This window comes from Fusarium fujikuroi, chromosome FFUJ_chr07 (genome assembly GCF_900079805.1).
Source record: "Fusarium fujikuroi IMI 58289 draft genome, chromosome FFUJ_chr07".
NCBI lineage: Eukaryota > Fungi > Ascomycota > Sordariomycetes > Hypocreales > Nectriaceae > Fusarium > Fusarium fujikuroi.
The window spans coordinates 2,124,637-2,148,038 of record NC_036628.1 but is presented as its reverse complement, the minus strand read 5'-3'; the positions used below and the strand labels follow the sequence as shown (position 1 = coordinate 2,148,038).

The 23,402-nt window shown below is 49.5% G+C and overlaps 6 protein-coding genes; 2 read left to right on the top strand and 4 right to left on the bottom strand.

Moving 5' to 3' along the window:
* Positions 1 to 1,479: 1,479 nt before the first annotated feature.
* FFUJ_08452 (uncharacterized protein) lies at positions 1,480 to 1,884 on the bottom strand (the record flags this gene model as incomplete). XM_023580846.1 has 2 exons in its annotated part: positions 1,480 to 1,716; positions 1,780 to 1,884. The coding sequence occupies 2 exons, from the start codon at positions 1,882 to 1,884 to the stop codon at positions 1,480 to 1,482; spliced, it is 342 nt and encodes a 113-aa protein (XP_023433549.1).
* A 4,598-nt stretch (positions 1,885 to 6,482) lies between these two features.
* On the bottom strand, positions 6,483 to 8,864 carry FFUJ_08453 (probable ATP-binding protein PRP16; the record flags this gene model as incomplete). XM_023580845.1 has 2 exons in its annotated part: positions 6,483 to 6,599; positions 6,678 to 8,864. 2 exons carry the CDS (start codon positions 8,862 to 8,864, stop codon positions 6,483 to 6,485), a joined length of 2,304 nt encoding a protein of 767 aa, XP_023433548.1.
* A 731-nt stretch (positions 8,865 to 9,595) lies between these two features.
* On the top strand, positions 9,596 to 12,145 carry FFUJ_08454 (related to SHK1 KINASE-BINDING protein; the record flags this gene model as incomplete). XM_023580844.1 has 4 exons in its annotated part: positions 9,596 to 9,733; positions 9,836 to 10,445; positions 10,500 to 11,917; positions 11,966 to 12,145. The coding sequence occupies 4 exons, from the start codon at positions 9,596 to 9,598 to the stop codon at positions 12,143 to 12,145; spliced, it is 2,346 nt and encodes a 781-aa protein (XP_023433547.1).
* A 2,359-nt stretch (positions 12,146 to 14,504) lies between these two features.
* On the bottom strand, positions 14,505 to 14,989 carry FFUJ_08455 (related to mitochondrial ribosomal protein; the record flags this gene model as incomplete). XM_023580843.1 has 2 exons in its annotated part: positions 14,505 to 14,821; positions 14,899 to 14,989. 2 exons carry the CDS (start codon positions 14,987 to 14,989, stop codon positions 14,505 to 14,507), a joined length of 408 nt encoding a protein of 135 aa, XP_023433546.1.
* Positions 14,990 to 20,086: 5,097 nt separating this feature from the next.
* On the top strand, positions 20,087 to 20,978 carry FFUJ_08456 (uncharacterized protein; the record flags this gene model as incomplete). XM_023580842.1 has 2 exons in its annotated part: positions 20,087 to 20,385; positions 20,438 to 20,978. 2 exons carry the CDS (start codon positions 20,087 to 20,089, stop codon positions 20,976 to 20,978), a joined length of 840 nt encoding a protein of 279 aa, XP_023433545.1.
* Positions 20,979 to 22,334: 1,356 nt separating this feature from the next.
* FFUJ_08457 (uncharacterized protein) overlaps positions 22,335 to 23,402 on the bottom strand; it is a gene marked incomplete at both ends in the record, with an annotated part of 2,249 nt that continues 1,181 nt past the window's right edge. The window contains 3 exons of the mRNA XM_023580841.1: positions 22,335 to 22,831; positions 22,884 to 22,899; positions 22,954 to 23,021. Of these exons, the coding sequence (XP_023433544.1) occupies positions 22,335 to 22,831; positions 22,884 to 22,899; positions 22,954 to 23,021 (581 nt within the window).

Sequence of the window (23,402 nt, the reverse complement as noted above, 5' to 3'; positions counted from 1 at the left end):
AATCTCAATCTCTTCAATCTCTTCAATCTCACTCAGACTTCTCCACTACTGCCGCTAGTTACTGAAGAGAAAACAATGCTACAAGCAGATACATTCATCCGCGGTCAATTCGAAACAAGCCGCATGCTTAGCACGGCATTCTGCACCTCGAACCGCGTCTCTGTGGCTACGCGGTTTGTCTGTCCGTGCAAAACGTACTGCACCTCCGTCGTTCGGGGATACTGACGATCCGCAGTCTGCGGGAGTAAGCGAGGCCGGAAGTCTGTTCTAAAACAAACCGTCTTTCAATGGCGTCAAATTACTTCATCATCTAAACTCAACTAATCCTCTGCTAATTGCAGGTACAACTGGCAGCTCAGCCTTGATGGTCCCCCAATACAGTTACTGGCACCACCCTCACAAGATGCAGGCACGTGGAGATGGAGGAAACCGTTGCACTTGGCCCCTTTCGAGAAAAGTTTACCGTTTGAAGAGCACAAACGCCATTCAAGCCTTTTCGCGAAGTCAAGTGCTACCACGGGTCTAGCAGAAACGCCTCGTTCAGCTGCGGCTCCAAGCCTTTCAACAACCAACATCGTTCTTGACCCTCTTCGGCCCACAATCAATTGCGGCTCCCGTGATGGCCATTGCTATTCAAGTTGGTTTGAAAATAGAGCTCAGGTAGACTCGTGCGCCTTGTTGGACAATCTCTATCGGTGGGGCACCTCATCCCGAAACAAACAACGACTGACTGATAAGTCCTGCAGCCAGACAAGGATCATCAGACGAGCTCTCTTTCCGAGGCACGCCACATCTCACGACCTAGCCCTGGCCTCCGCGCCTTGATCTAATTCCTTGACATGATTTCGTGTGCCTAGAACTCATTACTGACCCGCCCAGCAGCAGGTCGACCACAACAAATGCTCCCTGAGCATCACATCACATGTCGTGTGCGTTTTTAGCAGATGATTAATCGAAACAAAATGAGATCAAAAACTGCCTCGCCTTTTCCACGAAGGAAGAGGTCAGAAATCAATTTCCCGGCTCCAGAACGGCCAAAAAGATAACAATTGTTGCCACCCAGTGAAACTCATTCGCGCCTGTTACATGATGATGTCCGAATAGAAAAAAGCCCAAAAATAATAGCAATTGCAGATTGGAGTCCCCCGTCTCCAGAAAGGTTCAACAGCGCATGGGTATCTCGCGGGGGTTTTGTTTGCTTGCGGTCTTGCTCCAGCTGCCAATCTCCCGCTCCATCCAATGTCGAGCGTCGCAGTCAGTCAAAAATCGTACACTGCATACGCCCAATGGCGCGTTGCAAACGGTCGGCGGTCATGAGAGAGGCATGCCAACCTATCTCCCAGTTGCCGTCGGCACTCAATAGTCCAGTTCAGTCTTTACCTGTCGATAATTATTTCCAGCTCTGGCGTCCTCATGTCGCAATTGAAGAATCCCTCTCAGAGGGCGACGATCCTGTACCCCCCGAGGACACTACTCTTCTTAAAATCGATGATGTGCCATGATGCTCGGTATACCTGGCATAGTGCTTGTTACGGGAATTGAGGGTGGTGGCCGACTGGCCTTATCCCGAAGAGTCCAGTCGTCGCCAGGTTCTGAGGGAGCTACGAGCTCCATTAGAGTGTATTGAAGAATACCGTCGAGAACTTGTGGGATAACAATATCTCGAGACAGTCCCCATGAAGGTAATGAAGGTTCTTCGTTATCGCGCCCATCAGCCTGCAGCTGTCAGTCAGTACCAGCCGAATGAATTGATATGCAAAGGAAAATATGCCAACTTACAAGACATGATGCGCAAGGCGCATTATTCACCCAGACCCAGTTGGGGCAGTTATGTGTATAGAAGTACTTGCATCTGTACTTATAAAAACCACCAGCTCCACTCATTGTGCTGTTGATGTCCAAGATGTAAGAGACTTGTATGGCGTAGTGAGCAACAGATTGGACAAGGTGAGATGTGAATCAGTGGGCAGACGGATAATGGAATGGAAGAGGCATAGACTCTTATATGAGCTGCCAGGCAATAAGAGGAAGTGACGTGAATGCGATATTAGCACGGGGAGTGGACTAGGCTGGGGAAAGGGTCGAACGATTTGTTTGTACTACCGCTGAAGTGCGGATGGCCAACATGTCAAGGATACCCAGGGCAGAGCGGAGCTCTAAGTGGGAATGAGCTGGCATGATCAAAGGTGCGTAGTGTTTGCTCAACGGAGTACGACTTACTCCGTAGAGACTCGGATGCTGACGTCTTAGGGACAACTAAACTCGATGGGAATGGCCGTTGGCGTCGCAATGCCATTTTGCATGGCATTGACTGATGCCCCCCGCCGAACAAAACGATGCGATGTGGTGGGGACCACACCCGTAGTGATGACAGACAGGGAGCCCCTGTGAGTTCTGCAGGACGACTGCAGACGCCTTTTACAAGCGACGAGCAGACATGACTTGGGTACGGGCAGGCAAAACAACGTACATGATTCTAAAACGACGATAGAATGCGGCAACCAGCCAGAGATGGCTTGCTCTTGAATGGCCGGTCTTAAGGAGAAATCAACGCCATCAAGATCTTTCGTTACTACGCGCTCATACAACGGGGGAGGACGCCCAAGCGCTTTCAGAGCACAACTAGACAAATGTTAATCAGCATTAGTGGCATTCATGTGTTACAGTTTCCGCCTCAATCTGCTGCTCCAGTACAGACAGTATGCGTCCATACTGAAAAGCGAAGTGATAGGATGGGTCGTCTCAGAAGCCATGTCGACAACTTGAACGGTTTGTGGTTCGTCGAGACGTGGGGCCATGGGACGAGAGCTATAAAGGGTGTAGCGTCCGGTGGAATGGCGTGAGGTTAGACCTGACAAGGGCGTGTATACTCATCTGGGGAAAGGACGTACTGTCTGTCATGGTCATATCCAATGATACCGAGCTCTTGCGCATCCCTCTCGGGGTTGACCTTACTTGAGACGATGCATGATGATTCCCCCCGTCTATGGTCCACGCCTAAGCCCCTAGGTCCACGGCAATCACAATTGCTCCAACGCCGCATACAGGACAGTACCAGGTCAGGGCAAGAAACCCTCAACAGGAATAGGGAGGGGCGTGCTGTTCATTGACGAATACCTATTGTAGTGTCTTCGGGCCAGCCGGCGCCACGACCTGAAGCCAAAGACCTGTAGTCAACGGTAGGCTTGCTGCGGTCATTCCATGCTACTACCATGTGTCGTGCCACATGAAGTACACAGGAAAAGATCCGATTGTCGGACGCGCAGTGGCATGGTTCAAAATCAAGCAGGCTATGTATAAAATTAATCTGACCTCACTCTGACCCTGTGGCTCTTCCAGGCAGGGACTTTGTGGGGAGGAGATCTCTGAGGCTGAAAAAGAAACATTCTTAGAACATCTTGGGATCGATGCCAATGCGGCTCAGCCCAGCATCTGGAATGGAAGGACGGGAAAAAGCAAAAAAAAAAAAAAAAAAAAACGAACTTTGCTTGTGAAGGGACGGGATCCACAAGCGCGTGGCGCCGCAGTTTGGCCTGTGGATATGCGAAGTATATCTCAACGTTCGGATACTGAGTATGCATACTTGCACATGCCGGCAATGTTGCTTTTTCTCTGAGAGCTTGTGCTGGGGAGGCCGAGAGCCAAGCTATCGGTGATACAAACTGTCAAGGTTGCCGAAGAGCGAGACCAGAGCCAGAGCTTATTGCGACGAGGAGCTTCGGGACATGGTGGGTTACCTATTCTGATATCATGAGATATTTGAGAAACATCAGTCTTTACTCGATGAGATTACGACCCTACTCGGAGGTCTCGGGTCGCCCCGTGCTTTCATAACGTCCAGTTGAGCATCACCGATGACCTCGGGCGTCTCCATTCGCGGATCACACATTCTACCTCGGCCAATCCACACTCATTTGGACTCTATCAAGGCCATCTTCTCATTGAGGCAATTGTAATGTTGCGCGATAAACTACACCTTGGACGGGCGCGCAGAAGCAGCAGGATCCCGGGTTGGTCAGTCTTATCGCTGCGTTGCGTTGCGTTGCGTTGCGTTACCACTAGACAGAAACTTAAAACGTTTCTCCCATTTGCACAAATTGGGAAAACATCACAAACCGCGCAATATGTACAGTTGACAACGCGGCCCCTTTCGGGCAGCGCACCATCTTGTGATGCTTCTTCACCTGTGCGCCATCTTGCTTCTTCCGCCCCCCCAAGTATGTTCCAGGTTGTGAACAGGGGCGAACGGCAAGGAGCTATGGCCTCCTCGGATAGGTTGCCATGATGCTCAACCACCCAGGAAGTGCCCTGCAGATACATACATACAGGTAATGCTCTCCATGCTTTATTCTCCGGTCGGCACTGTCGTCTGCTTCAAGCTCGAGCCCTTCCACTGCATTGCATTCTCGAAAAGGAAGAGAGCCGCTGGAGCTCCTGTCAGAGCATGTTGATTGATTGGACCACTTGTGAAGGTCTGAGCCGGGTAATTTGGTTGGCCCGTACGATGACACCCTGATATTCCAAACCACGCTGAGATACACGTGGTGTTTTGCATCAGCTCTTGTCACTGATTTGATATTGCTGGGTCATCCCTTGTTGGAGCAGTCTCAGTCATTATGATAACCCGATTGACTTTACCGGGTGAAATTGAGGGATGCTACAACGGCTCTTTCTCACCCCTGTCATCGGATAATGGTATTGAAACGGTCATGAACGGCTTTGGCGACCTAAAACAGGTATTGATCTCGTCGGTAGTCAGTAGGCGGGTACTGTATGTATGGAAGCAAACTTCGAGGTGGAACCCAATGGTCAAGGTTGGTGGTATTATTTTCTTCTCATACGGTCTCCTCACCTCGTATATCTGCCCTTTCCTACACTCTGACTCTCATTCGCCGTGGGGCAGGCTGGCTGTGAGCAACAAGACCCGGCCCTACCTATCTGCCTGTCCCACCGTATATCTGAAACAAACAGCCATCGCCGATTTTCCTTGGTTCATCACAGCACAATTGGACTCGTTCTCTTTTGGCCGCCTTCATTCCACCGTCGTTGGTGTCAAATTGTGGTAATGGGGCCAACATTGCGAATTTTCGAAGCCAAGCTGCAGGGTGAAAGCTACCTACTAATCTATCCATGATGTTTGTGCTGAAATTGCTGGCGTTGCTTGTTTGTCAACCTAATCGAGGGGTTTCGAGGTTGATAATTGTTTCTCACCTATTTACATACACTTACACTTACTTGATTTGCCTTCTTTTCCCTTCTTTTTGCTTTTCCCATCGATCTCCCGTCTTGCCCGCCCGCCCGCCTCCATAACTGATGTCGATGAGGGGAGCCCTGCTAGCTTGGCCACTTTTATCGGCCCTGGTCGCCCACATCCAGAACGAGCAGGTATTGGCACACACATCGTCATCCCAAGAGAGAAGGACGTGGGAGGTGAGAAAGCCCTAGGAAAACTGGAGTTGGATGGCCGAACCAACATCCAGACTGCATCGTCAAGCGCGGCGAGACGGATATGCAGGCCACCCTCCCTCTGCAAGGATGCCTTGTTTGTGTTTGCATCAGAGAAGCTTCATCCTGACAGACACATACATGCATACATACATACTCAGGCTATTCTGAGTCAAGCTTTGCTGACAGCTAAGCTGATTGCCTAGCTGATTTGAGGCTGGGAGAAGAGGCAACAATGCAGTCAAGACAAACACTCCAGCAACCAGAAGAGGTGTCGTGCATGATGCTAAAGAAGCATGAATGCTGCAGAACTGCGCAAGTGCCTGGAATTCGTTGATATTGTTTCACCTAGTTTGAAATACGGCTGGTGTGCTAACAATAGTTCTCTCTGCCACAACCTTTATTCAGTCCCAATGTTATCTGTCGCCTCTTTCCTCTTTTTACCTCCACGCAAGATACACACCAGTAAAACAACCCAAAAACGCCCGCATCCCTCCATTACACTCGCTCACACCCTCTTTTGGCAAATCTAACGGTGCTGCAGGATTCTAAGACCGAATAGGTAAAGTGAAAGAGACCAATGGACCAGACAGAGAGGGGCGCGCCGAGGGGGAGACATTGAAGCATGAAATACTGTTTTAAAAAAACAATTCAACCGAGCAGCCAACCATGAAAGAAGTGGCTGATGCACATAAAACGCCGTGGCCAACCAGTCAACTCGCGAGGATGTGCAACTCCAGACTGGGATGAATAAGGGAGGGGAAGAGCTTTGTCAAGCTACATAGTAGACGACAAACAACACCTCTTCCCTACTCTCAATGACAAAAAAATGTTTGTGTCTCGCCGGCACCATGCAATGCCGAGCCGCAGTGGAGGGCCGCTTCCCGCACATACATGGTAGGGCTAAGCATTGGATAAGCAAACAGGTCGATCCATCATGTTTCGAATCCCTGCCCATGCCTCTATTGTCGATTTCTAGGGGGCGCCTGGAGAGCCTTCCCTGGCCTTTTCTTTCAAGAGCTCCCGAAGTGAGTACTTCATCGACCAGCCTTCATGGCTTCCTTGCGGCGCTTCTTCTCTGCAGCGCGTGCAAGAGAACGCTTGACGTCACCTTGCTCAAAGCTGTCAATATCGTAGTACGTAGGGGCAATTTCCTGCAAAAAGTGTTAGTACTGTAAGATTGACCCAAGGTTCTCGTGATGAAACGAGAGTCATCTGGAAGTATCACTTACCAATAACCACTCAGGTCGGATACCTGTACATGTTCGAATGTATTGCTTGGACGTCAAGACAAACTCATTATAGAGGACCCAGTCGAACTCGGTACGGAGGACAGTTGAGGGGTGAATCAATACAGCCTGGTCGTCCTTGACAGTGCGATAAAGCTTGCCAGAGCTCTCCTTCATGGCAACCTGCATGAAGAAACCGGCGAGCAGTGCACGTCGAATGTTGGTATAGTAATTCTTATCCTCAAACGGTGTCGATACAAGCTCCAAGCCATGCGTCTCCATGATGCGCTTGAGCTGAGCGCGGACGTTATCCGCACTGGAGAGATGTCGGAAGGAGAGGAAGTGCTCATGGCACCACTGCTTTGCACTGTTAGGGTCGGATGTTGCCTGGCCCTTGAACGCGTGGTAGGCGTTGAGCAGGGTGAGGTGGTCACCGTCAGGATGCGCAAATTGAGCCTTCATCTCATCGGCGCGCTTTCGGTTGTTGGCAGGGCGGGTAAAGATTTGAGGAACTGAGAGAAGCGAGGTGATAGAGAGAATCTCGTTCGAGCAGTAGAACTCAGGAGACGAGATAAGCATGACCGCCAGAGCGGGATCAAGGGGGAATGCTGATGCCATGCTGCCGAGAGTGGTTAGCTCACCATCATCGTCAAGACAGGCAAGATAGTTGAGCTCCTCAAGGGCGCGCATCATTGTCTCGGGAGCAGGCGGGTCCATTAGATCGAAGTGGACAAGATCCTCCACACCAAGCTTCTTGAGCTCCAGAACGGTGTTGGCGAGGTTGGAGCGCAGAATCTCGGGATATGTTTGCTCAATAAGCTCCTTCTTGAATGCCTTCTCGGTATACAGCCGAAAACATTTTCCGGGTTTGGTACGACCAGCACGACCAGCACGCTGCTGGGCCGAAGCCTTGGAGATGGGCGAGACAAGGAGAGACTCGACACGGATACGAGGGTTGTAGATCTTCTGTTTGCTAAACCCGGGATCCACGACATAGACGATACCGTCGATAGTCAAACTAGTTTCGGCAATATTGGTAGAAACAATGACCTTGCGACCAGGACGACCACCCTTGCGAATAGGCGCAGGGGCCTTGTCGAAGATGCGCTGTTGCTGGTGGGGAGGCAGGGTACCGTACAGAGGGTAAACAGCGAGAGGACCAGCGTCAACCTCGCGCATCAGCTCGTCAGCCTCGAGACTGATCTTGCGACAAGCGTCCTCAATCTCGTCTTCACCAGTAAGGAAAAGCAAAACATCACCCTCGGGCTCTGAAGCGTGAATCTGGAGAACGGTTCTTATGGCGGCCTCAACGTAATCGCGCTCAGGCTCGGGAGTGTAGAAGATCTCGACAGGATGTGTTCGACCGGGGACAGCGAGCAGGGGCGCATCGTTGAAGTACTTTTGGAACTTTTGAGCATCGAGGGTAGCAGACATGATGATGATCTTGAGGTCGGGGCGGCGCATAGAAATCTGCTTGAGCAGCGCCATGAGAATATCGGTCGCGAGAGTACGCTCGTGAGCCTCATCGAGAATAATACAACTGTAGCGAGACATCTCGTGGTCGTGCATGGCCTCACGCAGAAGCATACCATCAGTCATGTACTTGAGCATAGTCTTAGGGCCCGTCATGTCCTCGAAACGAATGCTGTAACCAACTTCCTCGCCCAGGGTGACGTCCATCTCGTCGGCGACACGCTGCGCGACCGACATGGCGGCGACTCGACGTGGCTGCGTACAGGCGATAAGCTTGCCAGTAAGATGAGGTAGCTCGTCGTAGACGACGTACTGGGGAATTTGAGTAGTCTTTCCAGAACCTGTCTCACCGACAAAGACGAGAATCTGTGTTGAGTGGTACTTGTCCAAAAACTCTTGTCGTTGCTTGTGGACAGGCAGATCGCGACGGCCCTGGAGAATTTGGAAGTACTTTTGCGAATGAGGTCGGCCGGTGAAAGGGTTCGACTCAGAGTCCTCAGCATTTGAGGCCTGTGCAGCGGTAGTATGCTGCCTCTTCATACCGGCGAGAGGAGAGTCCGGCGAAGGCTCTGCACCATGACCATTGCTGTTACCGTTGTCGTACATGTGAGCAAGGTAGGGGTTGAATTTCTCGTCCTCGCCGTCCTTCTTGGCCTTCTTTCGCGTCGATTCGTCGGCGTCGGCGCTTGAACGCTTTCCTCCCTTGATGTCGGACATTATTTTCGGTGAATGACAAGGAGACGAGGTGAGAGAAAGTGGCGAGGCTGAAGCGGAAGGTCGTGGTGATTTTGTTTTCAGCTCTGCTAAATGCTAGAAAATTTTGGCGGGCCTTCTTAGGCAGATGTTTATCGATAAGCATCCTTGTCGCACAGTGTATGAGATATGCCTGTGCTACTGTGCTAGCTGGGTTATATGACGAGATGCAGCATATATGTATGCGTGTGCTTGTAACATCAGCCGTGACATAGAAATCACGAAACTATATGCGAGAATGAGATTGCACCGAGTTTGTCAACAGTTTTGCTATGGGGAGGCATTCCAAGGCATTTTACCAAACCTGAAGCTGTTTAGCTGTACTGTTTCAACCCAGAATGGGCGCACACTGTGCATTTTCAGGGTCTTTGCGAAGATCAAGACTCTTTCTCTCGAGCTCGAAGCTTGAAACTCTAACTCGCAGGTTTCTGGGGAACCTTCTTGAATACAAACGACAGGAACACCTCTCTATAGGCCACATCTTGATTCTTAGCAATTTTTGTCTACGATTTGTTTTCTCTCTATACTCTTCTCTTCGTCTCATATATCCCATCCCACCTGGCACAACTGAACGATCTGGCTTGGTTTGGCGGGGTGAATTTACTCCACCACCAGAAATCTCAACTTTATTTGCTGCTTCTCCCTGCAAACTCCAACAGCAAACACCGTCTCCTGACAAACTCTAAGCTACAATCATGGCTTCTGACGACGCAGGCTTCGAGATGTCTGATAACTTTGGTCTTCAACGTCCCAATTTTCATATTGGATACCACGACTCAAAACGCGATGAGCCCCTCACCGACATGCAGTATGGCCATCTGCTGAACCATGGTGTAAGTCGCAAGCATTCCGCGCCAGAGACCTCTATATTAGATATATAATATATGGCATATACTCGTGAGGATGCTCGGGGCCACCAATTGACTCTTGGATAGCTGGCCTTTGCGACGACTCCCATCACCAACACTCACTTCCGAGACCGTGTCTTCGCTCTTGTTTCTGAGCATCTGTCCGCTCTATCCGAAAATGGCGAGAAGCCTACCACCAGGGCAACTGGTTCACGAGCAGAGCCTATTCTGCCTCCCTTGACTCCTAAGGACACAGCTCTGTTCCCCAGCGCCGCTGTAAACACCTATACTGCAGTCATCAGCCCCTGGCTCGACCTCGGATCTTCTAATCCCATCATCTCAAGCATATCCCGTCAGGTCCTCAACGTCGAGATCAACTATGCCAACTTTTGTGGCGTAAGAAGCATCATGATTCCTGCCCCTCGACAGGATGCTTCCATCGATGGCGGCAACCAAAGCCTTGCCCAATACGCACGAGCTGTAGAGGAGGCGCTGACTGTTGGAAACCGACTCACTTTCTTGATTCACATGCCTATGTATCGAGAACCTGGCCTTGATGCAGATACAGCCAATATCTCTTCCCTTGATGTCAAGACCCCAACTAAGACCGAAGGAAGGGAGATCGATCTCCTGGCCGCTTGGGATTCGTGGCATCATGTCCGAAGTGTCTGTAACTACAACAGTAGACTCTTTGTTGGTACGCTCACCTCAATCTCCTAGAATCCTTAATGAATGCTAACTTGATACAAAGCTCTGCAAATTCCCCGTGTTATGCCCGAGAAGGATCTTCAGGATCGATGGTTTGCCGAGCCTCTGCACTACCTCACATTCAGCCCTGCGGCTTTCCAGGCTAACAAGGCTGGTTTCCCATCGCTATCTAAGCACCACCAGGATCTCATATTCTCCTACATGCGATTGAAGAATGTCCCATGGATTCTGCTCTGCGACGTTGGCCCTGATGTTTCACAACTCAAGGATGGTCACCAGTCTCTGCCAACCGCTCAAAACGATTTCCCTAGCTTGGCCGAAGCTGAGGCTCAAGAACAGTTAACCAAGACCAAGAAAAACGACTATATTTCGTACCTGCGATGGCTCGAGGACCAGCAGCCACCCTTTAGCTATCTCGAGAGCCCAACCTTGACCAGCTTCCAAGACTGGCTTCAGTCACCTCTCCAGCCCCTGTCAGACAATCTCGAGTCAGCAACATATGAGGTCTTCGAGGGTGACCCCGTCAAGTATAGCCAGTACGAGATTGCCGTGTTTGAGGCCCTCACAGAATGGAAGGAACTCAAGAAACCCACCTCCAAAGACGGCAAGGTCGTCGTTGCTGTTGCTGGTTCTGGTCGTGGCCCTCTCGTTACTCGAGCACTCAAGGCGTCTGAGGATGCTGGCGTTCCTATCGATATGTGGGCGGTTGAGAAGAACCCCAACGCCTATGTCTACCTTTTGCGCCAGAATGACCTCGTCTGGGGTGGCAAGGTCAAGGTTGTCAAGACCGATATGCGAGCATGGAAGGGTCCCATCGTCTCTGAGGATGAGAATGGACCTGTATATGGCAAGGTTGATATCCTCATCTCTGAGCTTCTTGGTTCATTCGGTGATAACGAGCTCTCTCCCGAATGTCTTGACGGAATCCAGCATGTCATGTCCACACCACATGGAATCTCCATTCCCAGCTCTTACACTGCTCATCTGAGCCCCATCTCAACACCCAAGATCCACGCTGATATCCTCTCACGAGTGTCCGGAGACCCCAAAGCTTTCGAGACACCTTGGGTTGTTCGCCTTTTTGCTCTCGACTTTGTTGCCGAGAAGGTGCCTAACAAGCCCAGATTTCAGGAAGCCTGGGAATTCTCTCACCCTATTCCCGAATCTTCACTTGCTGCCCTAGAGGCTAAGCGCTCTGGTGGCGTTGTGGGAGGCGGCGGCGGTAGCATGGCTGGTGCCGCAGGTGCCAATGACCACAATTCGCGATATACTCATCTCACATTTGTCTGCCGGACAAGGGGTGTCACTCACGGGTTGGCGGGCTACTTTGAGTCGACTCTATATGAGTCTCAAATTCCTGAAAACAAGGGAGAGAAGGTTGAAATCAGCACACATCCTGAGCGTATCGATGAGAAGAGCAAAGATATGATCTCTTGGTTCCCCATCTACTTCCCCCTGAAGGTAAGTTCCCTCCCCAGCAAGTATCAAAGCGTACTAACAGAATTGTAGAAACCTCTCTACTTCCCAGCTGATACGGAGCTCGAGGTTAGCATGTGGCGACAGACAGATGACACCAAGGTGTGGTATGAGTGGCTCGTCGAAGGTTTCACGTGGGTTAGCCCGACAAGCCGTGTCAAGGTTGCTTCCTCAGATCTGTGCAGCAGTCGCCAAGTGGCATGCTTGATGTAGACGGATGACCTAGACCACGATGAGAAGGACTGGCTGGGATATGCGATGTGACGAAAGAAAAGTTTTGCTTAAGAGTTTGGAAAGATTACAGGTTTTGGGGTTTGGAGACAGCTGTCGCTTGAATTGTCAATTGGCTGTAGCCTGGATACAATCTGACTGTCAGCCATATGATGGTTCACTCTTAGAGGAAATCACATAGAATTTTGAAGACCGCTATGAAGCTGGAAAGACACCCTTAGCTTTGATTTGAATGTCTACATCGGCTGTCCTTGTGATGGAGTAACACGCGATCGACTCGCGTATTGCGATTCATGTTATTGCTCTGTTGACTATAGTACTATATAAAACAACACTGAAGATCATCTTGATATATGTGATGAGCATTGAGACATGCCGTCCATCTGCCATGGTCTTTGTTGTTGGTCTGTTCACATGCCATGTCATGTTCCACTAAACCGAGCTTCAATTGAAGTCGATGTCGGCCAACTTCCGATCAATGCACATGCTTTGTCCCACCTTGTAGGACATTTTACCTGGTCATTCTGGGAGTACAGGTGCTTGATGGATGTATTTGCGGCTCGGTGGACGGGAACAGTGATGATGCATACGGAGGATGATACAAGACAAGGTCATGGTTGACTTGCGATATAATCCTCGCCTCATGAGCTGTTTTACACGCAGAGTTAACATGCCATGTTCAGGCATGAATGAATAGAGTCGTGATGCTCCTATTGTCCGACAATATTTGACTTTATGAAACAAGCCTTCCCTTCCACCGATGAATTGTGCCCATCATGACATGTCCATGAGAGGCCATAGGAGTCCGTAATCACAGTACTGGCGGTGACTGAAGCGCCTCTGGCGCATCCTTCTTACAAAGTATGGTAACAAGACTTCTTCCTAGCCCCTTGAATGCTTCCCATGGTATCTCGATACGTTGGACTGCCTGAATGTAGCAAGACGAGGCGACACACAAAACGCGGGGGAATTTGGATTAATTAATTACACCTTGATCGTCGCGGTGCACAAACCCCAGATTCTCAAGGAAAATTGCCCTTAACCTCATTCGTAGCCACCAAAATGATTAACGCACCATAATGGTTAGGCACTGCCCTACGAGGCGGGCTCTAGACACTCTCTCATCATGGTCAGTGTAAGTCAAAAGCCGGTATAACCCGGCGTCCAAGCTCGCACCATTTCCATCGGCAAGACTCGGTCAAGCCCTGTAATTTTTTTCAGCAAAATAATTATGGAGTCAAACATCGTCATTCATCAATTCCATCCTTCTCCAATTCTCCGAGTGGAGTTCGGGTTATTTATTTTCTTGACATCAGTTAACTAGGTACCTACTCATGAGAATCCCGGTGCCGGAGCCGGAACCGGGAACTGAATCGTGCATGTGTTTCCCCAGAAAGAGAAGGAAAAAGGAGCCTCATCAACAACTGACTTAGAGTAGACGCCGGTGGAACACTACGAAACTGTAAATAGAATCTTCTCAGGTCCCGGTAGAGGTATAGAGGAAGAGGAAGAGCCGGGCCCGGGTACGAGCCGACTGGAAAACCCCTGGAAATAAACCAAGAGAGTAGTTCGTGAGAAGACAGGTTCTACAGGTGCCAAGGATTGTACAACGCCTGTTGACCAGGGCAAGTGGCATGTTATGTTGCATACTTGTCATGACACCCTAGAGACATGGCGAGACATCACGGTCAAGAATCATCACAGTTCAGGCGTAGTTAGATGTAAAAGTATAGACTTTTTTTTCTCTGGTATTGGATATTTCTACCAAAAAAACAACTCCTTTGCTTAACGCCGTGGTGCTCTGGTGCCCCTTGCTTGCTGTTAAAGCTTCGCAGGTAGGCCTCCAACTATACAGAAAGAAATGACGTTGACACCAGTCGAGGACAAAAAGCACGGAGTTCGCAACGTTCTCCGCAGCCGGGGGGGTATTCTCAATGTAAAAACCCGACTTATTTGCCTTTTCCTATTTTCTCCCTCTTTCGTGGTGCATATACTAGCCCCTCGTTTCATATGACGCTCCGGGCGGCATAGTACCGTAGTGCCCTAAGTGGTTTCTCGAACTGAACTGCTGTTGGAACCGTGGTCCTGTTCTGCATGTCTCGACGGGAGGGGTTTGCGTACCCCTCCCTGAAATGCACAGTGAAGTTTGATCACTATGTGCATGTCACTCGGCGTCCCCGTATACTATGTCGTGCAGGATATGTGCTCCAGGCAGTAGAGTAGGCTCTGGCTCTCGTCATAATCTGCACGTCATCGTAGGCATTCATTCGTTCATCCCGTCTTTTGTTCTTTTCATCCCACCGCTCCACCTATAACTCCTCGCCTGTGGCGGGAGACATATTTAACCGAAGAGAGCAGCGCCGCCGGACTCGATAGCCTCAATCTCAGCGGCGTTGAGGGGAGCGCGGTGGAAGCGAGTGGGGAGCTCAGAGACGTCAAAAGCAACGCCCTGGGGAGGCTTGACGGAGCCGAGGGAGGCAGCGGGGGTTCCGCCGAAGCCAGACTTCTGGAGAGGACCGTGCTGCTGGACGTGGTCGCGGTAGGAGCTGAAGGACTTGTGGGTGGTGGCAGCATCGCCATTTCCGTAGCCGGACCAGGACTCGGGGAGCTTCTCGACTCCGGAGGCAGGGTGAGGCTTGGGGGTGTGGTCGACGTTGGCTGTGGACGACGGTGTTAGCTTGTGCCGAGGGGAAGCAGACGGTGTTGCTTTGCTCAATACCAGCGGGTTGACATACAAGGAATGGTTCGGGGACCGAGGAACTTGATGAGAGGAGTACGCTCAGCGTGGACAGAAGCCTGTCGGAGGGCTCGAGTAGCAGAGAACATTGTGATGGTTGTTTGGGTGGTAGGACGGGATAGTTCGGTAGATATTGATGAGGTCGAAGAGTGAAGAGCGTGCTGCTTGCTAAGATGAGAGATGACAAAGATACAATGCAATTGGATTGAGGAGAAGAAGAGGGAAGGGTTAGAGTAAGAGACGAACGTGGGAGAGGGCGCGATTATGTATTTGAGGAATTTTTTGGGTTGGATGGGATGGAGTGAATGGAAGCCCGTTAGTTAGCTCAGACCAAGGTAACTCTCAGCCAAGCCCAGTCCAGGTTCAGGCTGTACCGCGCCGAAGCGTACACACACACACACACACACCTATGGTTATGGTAACCCACGCACGCACGCACGCACGCACGCACGCACAGAGACTCCCGTCAGGTCACTTACAGGGAACGTCCCTAGGCAGCTGCTAGTGGCTTCTGTTAGTGGCAGTCCCGTCAAAATGGCGCGAACTGGGCCCAAGCGAGCTAAAAAGTTGGGAATCCACATCCACCAGGACCAGAAAAAAAAACTCGACACGACCAAGAGAGAGAGAGAGGGAAAAAACAGGCCACAATTGGTGGCATTGAGCTGCATGTCCACAGAACCACACGTTACCCACACCCAGAAATCAGAAGCAATTCTGCCCAAACGAAGTAAAAGAGTGGGATGAGTTTGTTGACTTTCCCTCTTCCCCTGTGGCACAGCAGAGACATCCAACGATAGAGTTGCCCAAAGACGTGGGATAGTCGACATGGGGGCCCATGGATGCTACAGCTACGTACAGCAGGGCCAAAGACTCCGCTACCTCGCATGTGCATTCACTTGCATTTTGCCATAAGAGGTAACGAGAGAGGGAGACCAGATTTACCTGTGACAGCCTCCGATGGACGGCCTCAAGGAAGTTGATCATAAGCCGAGAGAAGATGGTGATCATCCCTCCACAAAGCCCATCTTGCATGAGTCGAGACAAGTCGGCCATTGATGCCGTCGGCGGATATACCGTCCTGCATTACAACACTCCAGCATTGGATGTCTGGGGTTAACGACCGGAGTTGGACGGAATGGCGTGGTCTATCACCTTGAATCAACGGGGTTAAGCAGCCGTCTTCAGGACTACAGCTTATTCACCTTGAGGTCAACGGTGAATGGGAAGCCAAAGCCAAGACAAATCCCCGAACCGATAACTCAAGGCACCGTAAGCAAATTCACCGGCATCCTCAAACCGAACCGAAAGTTGGAGTAGCTAATAACTAAATGCCCAGCGGGATGCTCTTCACTACTACCCCAAACTCCGAACATGGCCACCATCTTGACTGCAAGTTGACATCCCGAAAGCACACACACATTGATAATCAATCTACCATTTGCCGTCTTGAACATCATGGTACTTGGTTGGAGAAGCCTCCCCCCCCCCCTTTTCCGCCCCAGGCTTACCATTCATACACCCCCTTCGCCTTTCCTCCGGGATTGGCAGCAGAAACTCAAGAGGTTCGTTTGCGCGGGGGAACACATATTGCCTTTTTGGGGGAGAATGCTCGTCTGGGGCACGGCGTCCGGGGGAGAATTTTGATTGTGTGGTTGGTGGAGGAGGTGGGTAGACTAGAGACTACCTAACCTTAGAAAGCGGACAGATGGGCGCGTCTGCGAGTGATGATCGTTTCTCAAGGCAAGACGAGGCTGGAGGGTCTTGTCCTCTACTACCCTACTACTCTGCTGTATACATATATACGTCTGCTACGGCACATGGCTATGCTGGTATGTACAGCGCAAGCGAAGAGCTCCGTGCCGTGTCCGTGCCATCCGAGGCTGGCCATTGACGCGATCTCACCAAACAAAGGCCTAAAAGCTAAGGCCACGTCCATGTCATTGCTGGACCCTACCTACGTAATTGAGGTGCTCCTCCCCCCTGGTCCGGGCTCCGAACGCGAAACGTTGTTGCACTGGGTGAGTTTAGCTGCCGCTCTATGCGGAGCGGAGAGGAGCGGAGGCACATGGTCCAGACAGAGCTAATGTAGTGCCTAAGACGCCGACATACAAGCGTGAAAAGACCAGCGTTACAAATTGGAGAGAAGGGCCAGAGGAGGGAGGTAATACGGGGGGAGTGGTAATGCCGAATAGCGAAGGATTCAGCGGGCATTGAAAGTCATCTTGATTGATAATGGCATTCCGAGTTACTATCATAGACTAGGTACTCAATCTGTTTACTACTTACGACGGGACTCAAGACTATGACAGAATGAGGATAAGTGGACTAATAATAAACATTCAATTACATGATGTTCAAATCGTAAGACGTGGCATTCGTCCCCCCGCGGTCTTTGGTCTTCGCAGTTGTTGTGATTGATGCTGTTGAAAAATAAAAAAGTTGATATCTCTGAATCAAGATGGTGTTTTGACCAATCCCGTGTCGAGAACAGGCTATGACAGATTCAGATTACATGTGGTTTATGAGTAAAAAAAAAAAAGATACGTCCTCAGCCTCCACTGTCCTGTCTGCGGCTGGGGAAGCATCGCTAATAATGGATTTGGTAGGAGAGCCCGAGATATGCAACGAGATGTCTCTTCATTATGGATGGATGTTGTTACACGGAGTATAATGGCTGTTATTGTGAAGTTCGTGTTTGTAAAGGTTTATCTGATTGATCATTGACGACGTAGGTATGGGCAGCTAATCCCAATGCTCTTCTCTGCAGGCAAGACTACTAGTTCTGGATAGACAGACTCTTGAGGTGGAATTGACCTCGCGTAATACTTCCAAAGCCAAAAGGCCCGATCTTCCATTCATTGCCAATCTTCACTCGTTGTTTCAAAGATCCTCCTCCTTCGCCTCACCAAACCTCACTTTCACTGTCTTTTCGAGAGCGCTTACACCGGGATCCGGCATCGGGCGTGGAATGGTCTGTGCTTATTCTATTCCATGCATCGTGTCACTCTGGGAGCTCCCATTGGATCTGTTGGCTTAGCTTATTTCGTGCCTCACAGCAAGTTCCCGCTCCTTGTCCTCTTGGGGTAATTCCGCTGGCACGTGAAATCGAAGGGGGAGGTTTCCTCTCGTGGTGGAAATTTTGGGCTCGAATCTCGACCTTTCATCTTTTGGTTTCGGACGTGATGGCACTGTCTATCCGCCATGAATGCGTTGCTAGTCCTCTTTGACATTGAAGAGAATGAATGGTAGTCAGGCTAACATTTCAATTTGTGCTATAAACAACGAAAAGAATAGAAGAATGGGTGACAAGTAATTGACCAAAGGACAACCGCATTGTTGTCGTTGCTCTCATTCAACCTGAAGCTGCAATCTTTTCATCAGAATTGGACAAATTCACAGAAATCTTTGTCTGTGTGCTGGTACCCCTCCAGACCGATAAGATAACGAGCTTCTATCAATCATATCCTCAAGTTCCCGTCTGGGGAAGCCGCCTAGCCAATACCTGACTGGTCAACCCGCAGCAACCCCCTGTAATCAACTACAGAGAGGCCGTTGCACTGAACCTATCTCAACTTACACTGAAGGCCAATAAGCATCCATTCATCCATGAATATCCAAACCCTTCAACTGTTGGGGCCTGTCAGCAGTGGATTTTGACCGTCTCTGATATCTTCTGGGTGGGAAGTGAAGCGTTTCTCCTGAAAGCACATCACGGCCATATCGCGTGCTGGCTTCTTCAATTTTCCCGGCAAAAAGATACAACCTCCCATCGTAGACCGGAACACAAAGCGCCGGAGTGAGTCCCAGAAGCTCTCTTTAGCCTCGGGTGTGCAACTATGCTCAGTGTTGGTGCCTTTTCCTAAGATACCATAAAGATGGAGAGCCATTTCGCGCTGGGGTGTGAATTGATCGCCATATGGAGGACCGGGAAAATGTCAGTGAGCCATTCGAGCTGAGGACCCCCTATTGGCTCACTCAACTCGAAGGAGCAATAGATCTCGAATGATCTAGTCTCTGTAGCGTTTTTTCTTTAGGGAGGATGATACAATAAAAAATGGAATCGCTTTGGATCGTGGAAAACCAGGGTATTCGAGGTTAGGATTGGGAGAGCCTCGTTGTACCTACCGCTAGATGGAAACTTTGTCAATGCCTTTCTGGCGAGCAATACAATAAGAGAGGGGAACTCGAACTTTTGGAAAGTCAAAATAAGATTCATTTCCTCCAGACGTTGCCCGGCCTTTGACAGGAAGCGAGACTCATCGGGCACTCGAGGAGGTGAACTCTCATCGCATCTGCGGTAGCGCCAGCAACCCGTCGGTCCAGGATGACAGAAACAATTCCTCGACTCTTTAAATTCAAAGAGAGCAACGCGAACTCTGGAGCGATCGAAGGACTCGAAATATGTACACCAGCGAAGCTTCCAGTTGAGCTTCGTGAACAGGCCTGATCTCTTCCGACTGTGCAGAATCTAGGCTCCATGACCTGATAAAGCGGAATATAGCCAGTAGAATTATAAATACTGATCAGTAAATGATGTCGGATTGACTTACAAGTGAGGGTCGGTTTTAGGTATGGTTCACATTGTTCTTAGAAGGAGAGGACAGCCTCCAGTTCGAATGAATAATTTGCAAGCTGCATTATAGAGAACCACAGAAATGATGAAACAGCGGCTTTTACAAAGAAATATTAGGGTTCACGATCCGGCGCATGTCGTTTGATGTGGTTGGTATGTTTAGAGCTGAGGTAGTGGTTTTGAAAATCCAGATGCAGCATGAAAGTCGTCCCTTAAATGACTTGCAGCGAGCCTGGCTCGAATTGATGGTATGACAGAAGTTTTTAGTTCACAAGGAGGCTAAATTCACTAGCAAGTAATCGAAGGGTAAGCGAGCGTGGTTTCAGAAAGGCAAGTAACTGAACGTAGATACTGGCAAGGCTGGGGCTGATTTCCAGTGAATCTCAATGAATGAAGCAAGGCATCCTATGGGTATAAATGATAAGTAGTTCAACTCGGCGTATTCAAGCACTGGCAAACACTGCCATGGATCTACCTTGGTTACTTTATGAATGTGCCGTAAATGCTTATAATGTCTTCCCACCACCCTCTTCCTCACTCCTCTCATCTTTCTTCTCCATCCTTTCCTTTCGCATCGTATGAACACCACGAAAGTCTCACAAAGCGCCCCAACATGGGGCTGGAGTTCGAGAAGGGCATTGCCCAGAGGGACTCCTTGTTCTTTACGAAGCTATCCCCGGAGCTCAGACGGCAAATCTTCATCTATCTATTTGGAGAGTCAAAGGTGCACATCAAGTTTCTCCAGAGCAGTGAGAAGCTCAAGCGCGAGGGTCACCCTAAATATTCGAGGCTCCCGGGCTGGTATCACTGCGTTTGTAGAAAAGGGTTGAAAGTGCCCATCCATCCACACTCAGAAGAAGACCACAAATGGTGTTATCTGTCGGCGAACATTATATTTACCTGCAAATGGGCGTGAGCATACTGCCTTAAATATGACGAATGCGTCCAAACTGACAGATTGTAGCTATCAGAGCGGTCTTCCTGTGCTCTATCGTACGAACAAACTCATCCTCGATAATCCTCAGGATTACACAATGTTCAGCTCTTGGTTCAACGCCAAGCAGAACTATATTCGATCAATCAGCTTGCATCTCGAATGCCCGGCCGTTTGCGATGCTCACGAGGGCCTCTGCCACTTATCCACTGCTTTGCCTAAGTCCTTGCTACTGCAGCGCTTGGAAGTGCGGATGCTGCTCCCTGGTCTTGGTACTCATCATGGAAGCTCGGAGCGGGACAGTCAATTGATGTTGAGATGTCTCAGAATGTTCCTTCGGGGTGGTCTGAGCAAAGGCAAGGTTGAACTGCTCGCACTGCATCTGCCGGAAGCTATGAAAGAGATTGTGGAATGCGATAAACAAGTCGATGCTACAATTTGGGAAAATGTCGATTGTCAGTCTGAACAGGACAATGGCCCAGAAGGAGAGGAGGCGAAGGAGGAAGAAGACCCTGAGTCCGATGACGAGAACCACGGTCTGTATGTCTTTCCCACACAAGGCGACTTCTGATGAAATGTATCAACTATAGCAGATGAGTGAGATCATTGTGATTTATATTCCAGAAGTTTACACATGAGCCCCCAGAGCCAAGTCATCCTGGTTTGATTTCTTGAATAGTGTAAGTCATGGTCACTTTTTGACAATGCAGTGACTAAGTTGATTTGATACCCCGAGACTGGAACAAGAGGCGGTTTAAGCTCTTGTGTGTGTGATGATGTGACTGCCAATGCCGTATTTCATGAACCAAACGTGCAAGACGTGAATTCAACAGAGATGTCTCTCCTTTATCCTTTGGAACAAATTGTTTGGCAGTGCAATCCATGCTCCTTCACTGCCTCGAATTTCTTAATGCCTTGATTAATAACCATTATTTATTCCATTATTTATTCCATTATTTATTCCATTTTATATGTCCATTCTGCCCTTCTTTTCCTTTTCCTTTTCTCTTTATCCTTATTTCCTTAGATCCCCTCAAAACTATCAAAACTGGAAAGTCTCTTTGAGCCAACCTCAACAGGCAACTGCCAAGTCATACATCTGAAAAGGTATATATCCAGCTAAAGCGAAGAGGCTTGGGACAACTGCTTATGGCCTATGGCCTATGGCCTATGAATACATTGACTCAAGTATCATTCAGCTTATGAAAGCTTAGCCAAACTTTTGTGTACCTTGGGAACAACTTGCGTAAGCCTTTTCATCGAGTAGGACGAAGGTCTTCCTACCGTGATCATGCAATCGTCTCGGTTGCAGCAATATACGGAGACTCCCCAGAAGTCCCTATTCTTCACCAAGCTCAATCACGATGTTAGGCAACTTATCTATCGCGAGTTTCTTGGATCGCCTAGTACACATGTTCAAATATTTTACGAACGAGGGATCCGTGGTGTTAAGTGTCGAATGAAATATCTTTATGGTGGAAAGATATATACTAATATACTCTTCACCTGCAAAGCGGCGTAAGCGTATTCTTATAAGTTTCTATGGCGAATAGATCGACTGACCTGGACAGCTTCAACGAGGGAGTATGCCTCTTTTATCAACTTAACACATTCCACTTCAACGTACCATCCGACGTCGTCGATTTCTTTGCATACACCCCAGCGACGATAGTCCGCCACATTCGATCTTATGAGCTCGAGTGCATTCTTGAGAATCATGATGAAAAGGCCACCCTAGATCTTGATGTGCTTACTTCGGCTCTTGGCCGCTACCTTCTGCATGACAATGTCAAGGTCAAGATTGACATTGCCTTACCCCATTGTTCGTTCTATGGCTTTAGGCCCTTCACTCAAGCTTGCAAAGAAAAGACTGTAGAGGCGCTAGGGAGATTCCTCGCACTTCCAAAGCTGAGTGCTGCTGTCGTCATCATGCCTCGCGGCTTTGAGGAAGAGGTGCGGAAGATGGTGGGGACTTCAGGTCCTCACATCTCGTTTGCGTGCTGCAAAAAACCTCGATATTTCCGTAGTCCTCGCGAGTCACCGAATCTTCTGCCTCACGTATACCGTCGGGACCTTCTTCACTGTACTTCTTCCCTCCCTCAAGCACATCAGTAACACCATGAACGGCGTTCTGCAGCCAGTACTGCATTCCGTTTGGAGTTGCGAGAGTCTTCGCCACGACGCCATTTCCGATCAGGTAATTCTCATCCAGTGTCCCCAAATATAGATCAAATATTGGGGTGTAATCGACTGAGCGCCATGCGATCGACGTGCCACAGTCACCGCAGAAACCACGGAATCGACCTGGTGAGGACATGTACTCTTTGAAGGACAGAAAAGTGTTTAGTGCTGGATTGATTTGCTTGGGGGATATGACAAGGAATTGGGCGATCAAGGAAGATGTCCACTTGCGACACATGGTACCTGTTTTATGTTTGCTCGTTATCTTGGAGTTTCTTGGTAGAAATAAACATACATTGGCATGCTGATGGCTGTCCGCAAGTGAGTTAGCTCAGGTGATTAGAGATAATTCAGGCATAACTCACAATTGGTGGCCATGGGTGCTCTTGGTTAAAGTTGACGGTGTACCGAATAGCACCACAGAGACATCCGCCTGTGATAAAAGAAGAGAAATCTTGGTCTTTATCATATATGATGATCCTTTAGTGTGCGAAATATGTGATGTAGGAGGTAGAGTATATATAACAGTCGGCAACCACTGATATGAAACCCGAAAGGTCGTCGGTTTAGCTGTTGATGGGTACGAGGAATCAGAACCGATGGGATGATATTCCCGTGCATTCAAGACAGCCAATCATCATTTACACAGACACATGAGGACGCTATACACATTCGACTCTGGTCAGCGTTGTACATTGGGAAATGACGGAAAAAGAAAAGGGAAGGGGGGGGGGGGGGGGAGGGGGAANAGTAGAGAGAGGTGCTAGTAGTAGAGTAATAGTGGACGCGTAGGACGTACGTCGACCGAAGGCCA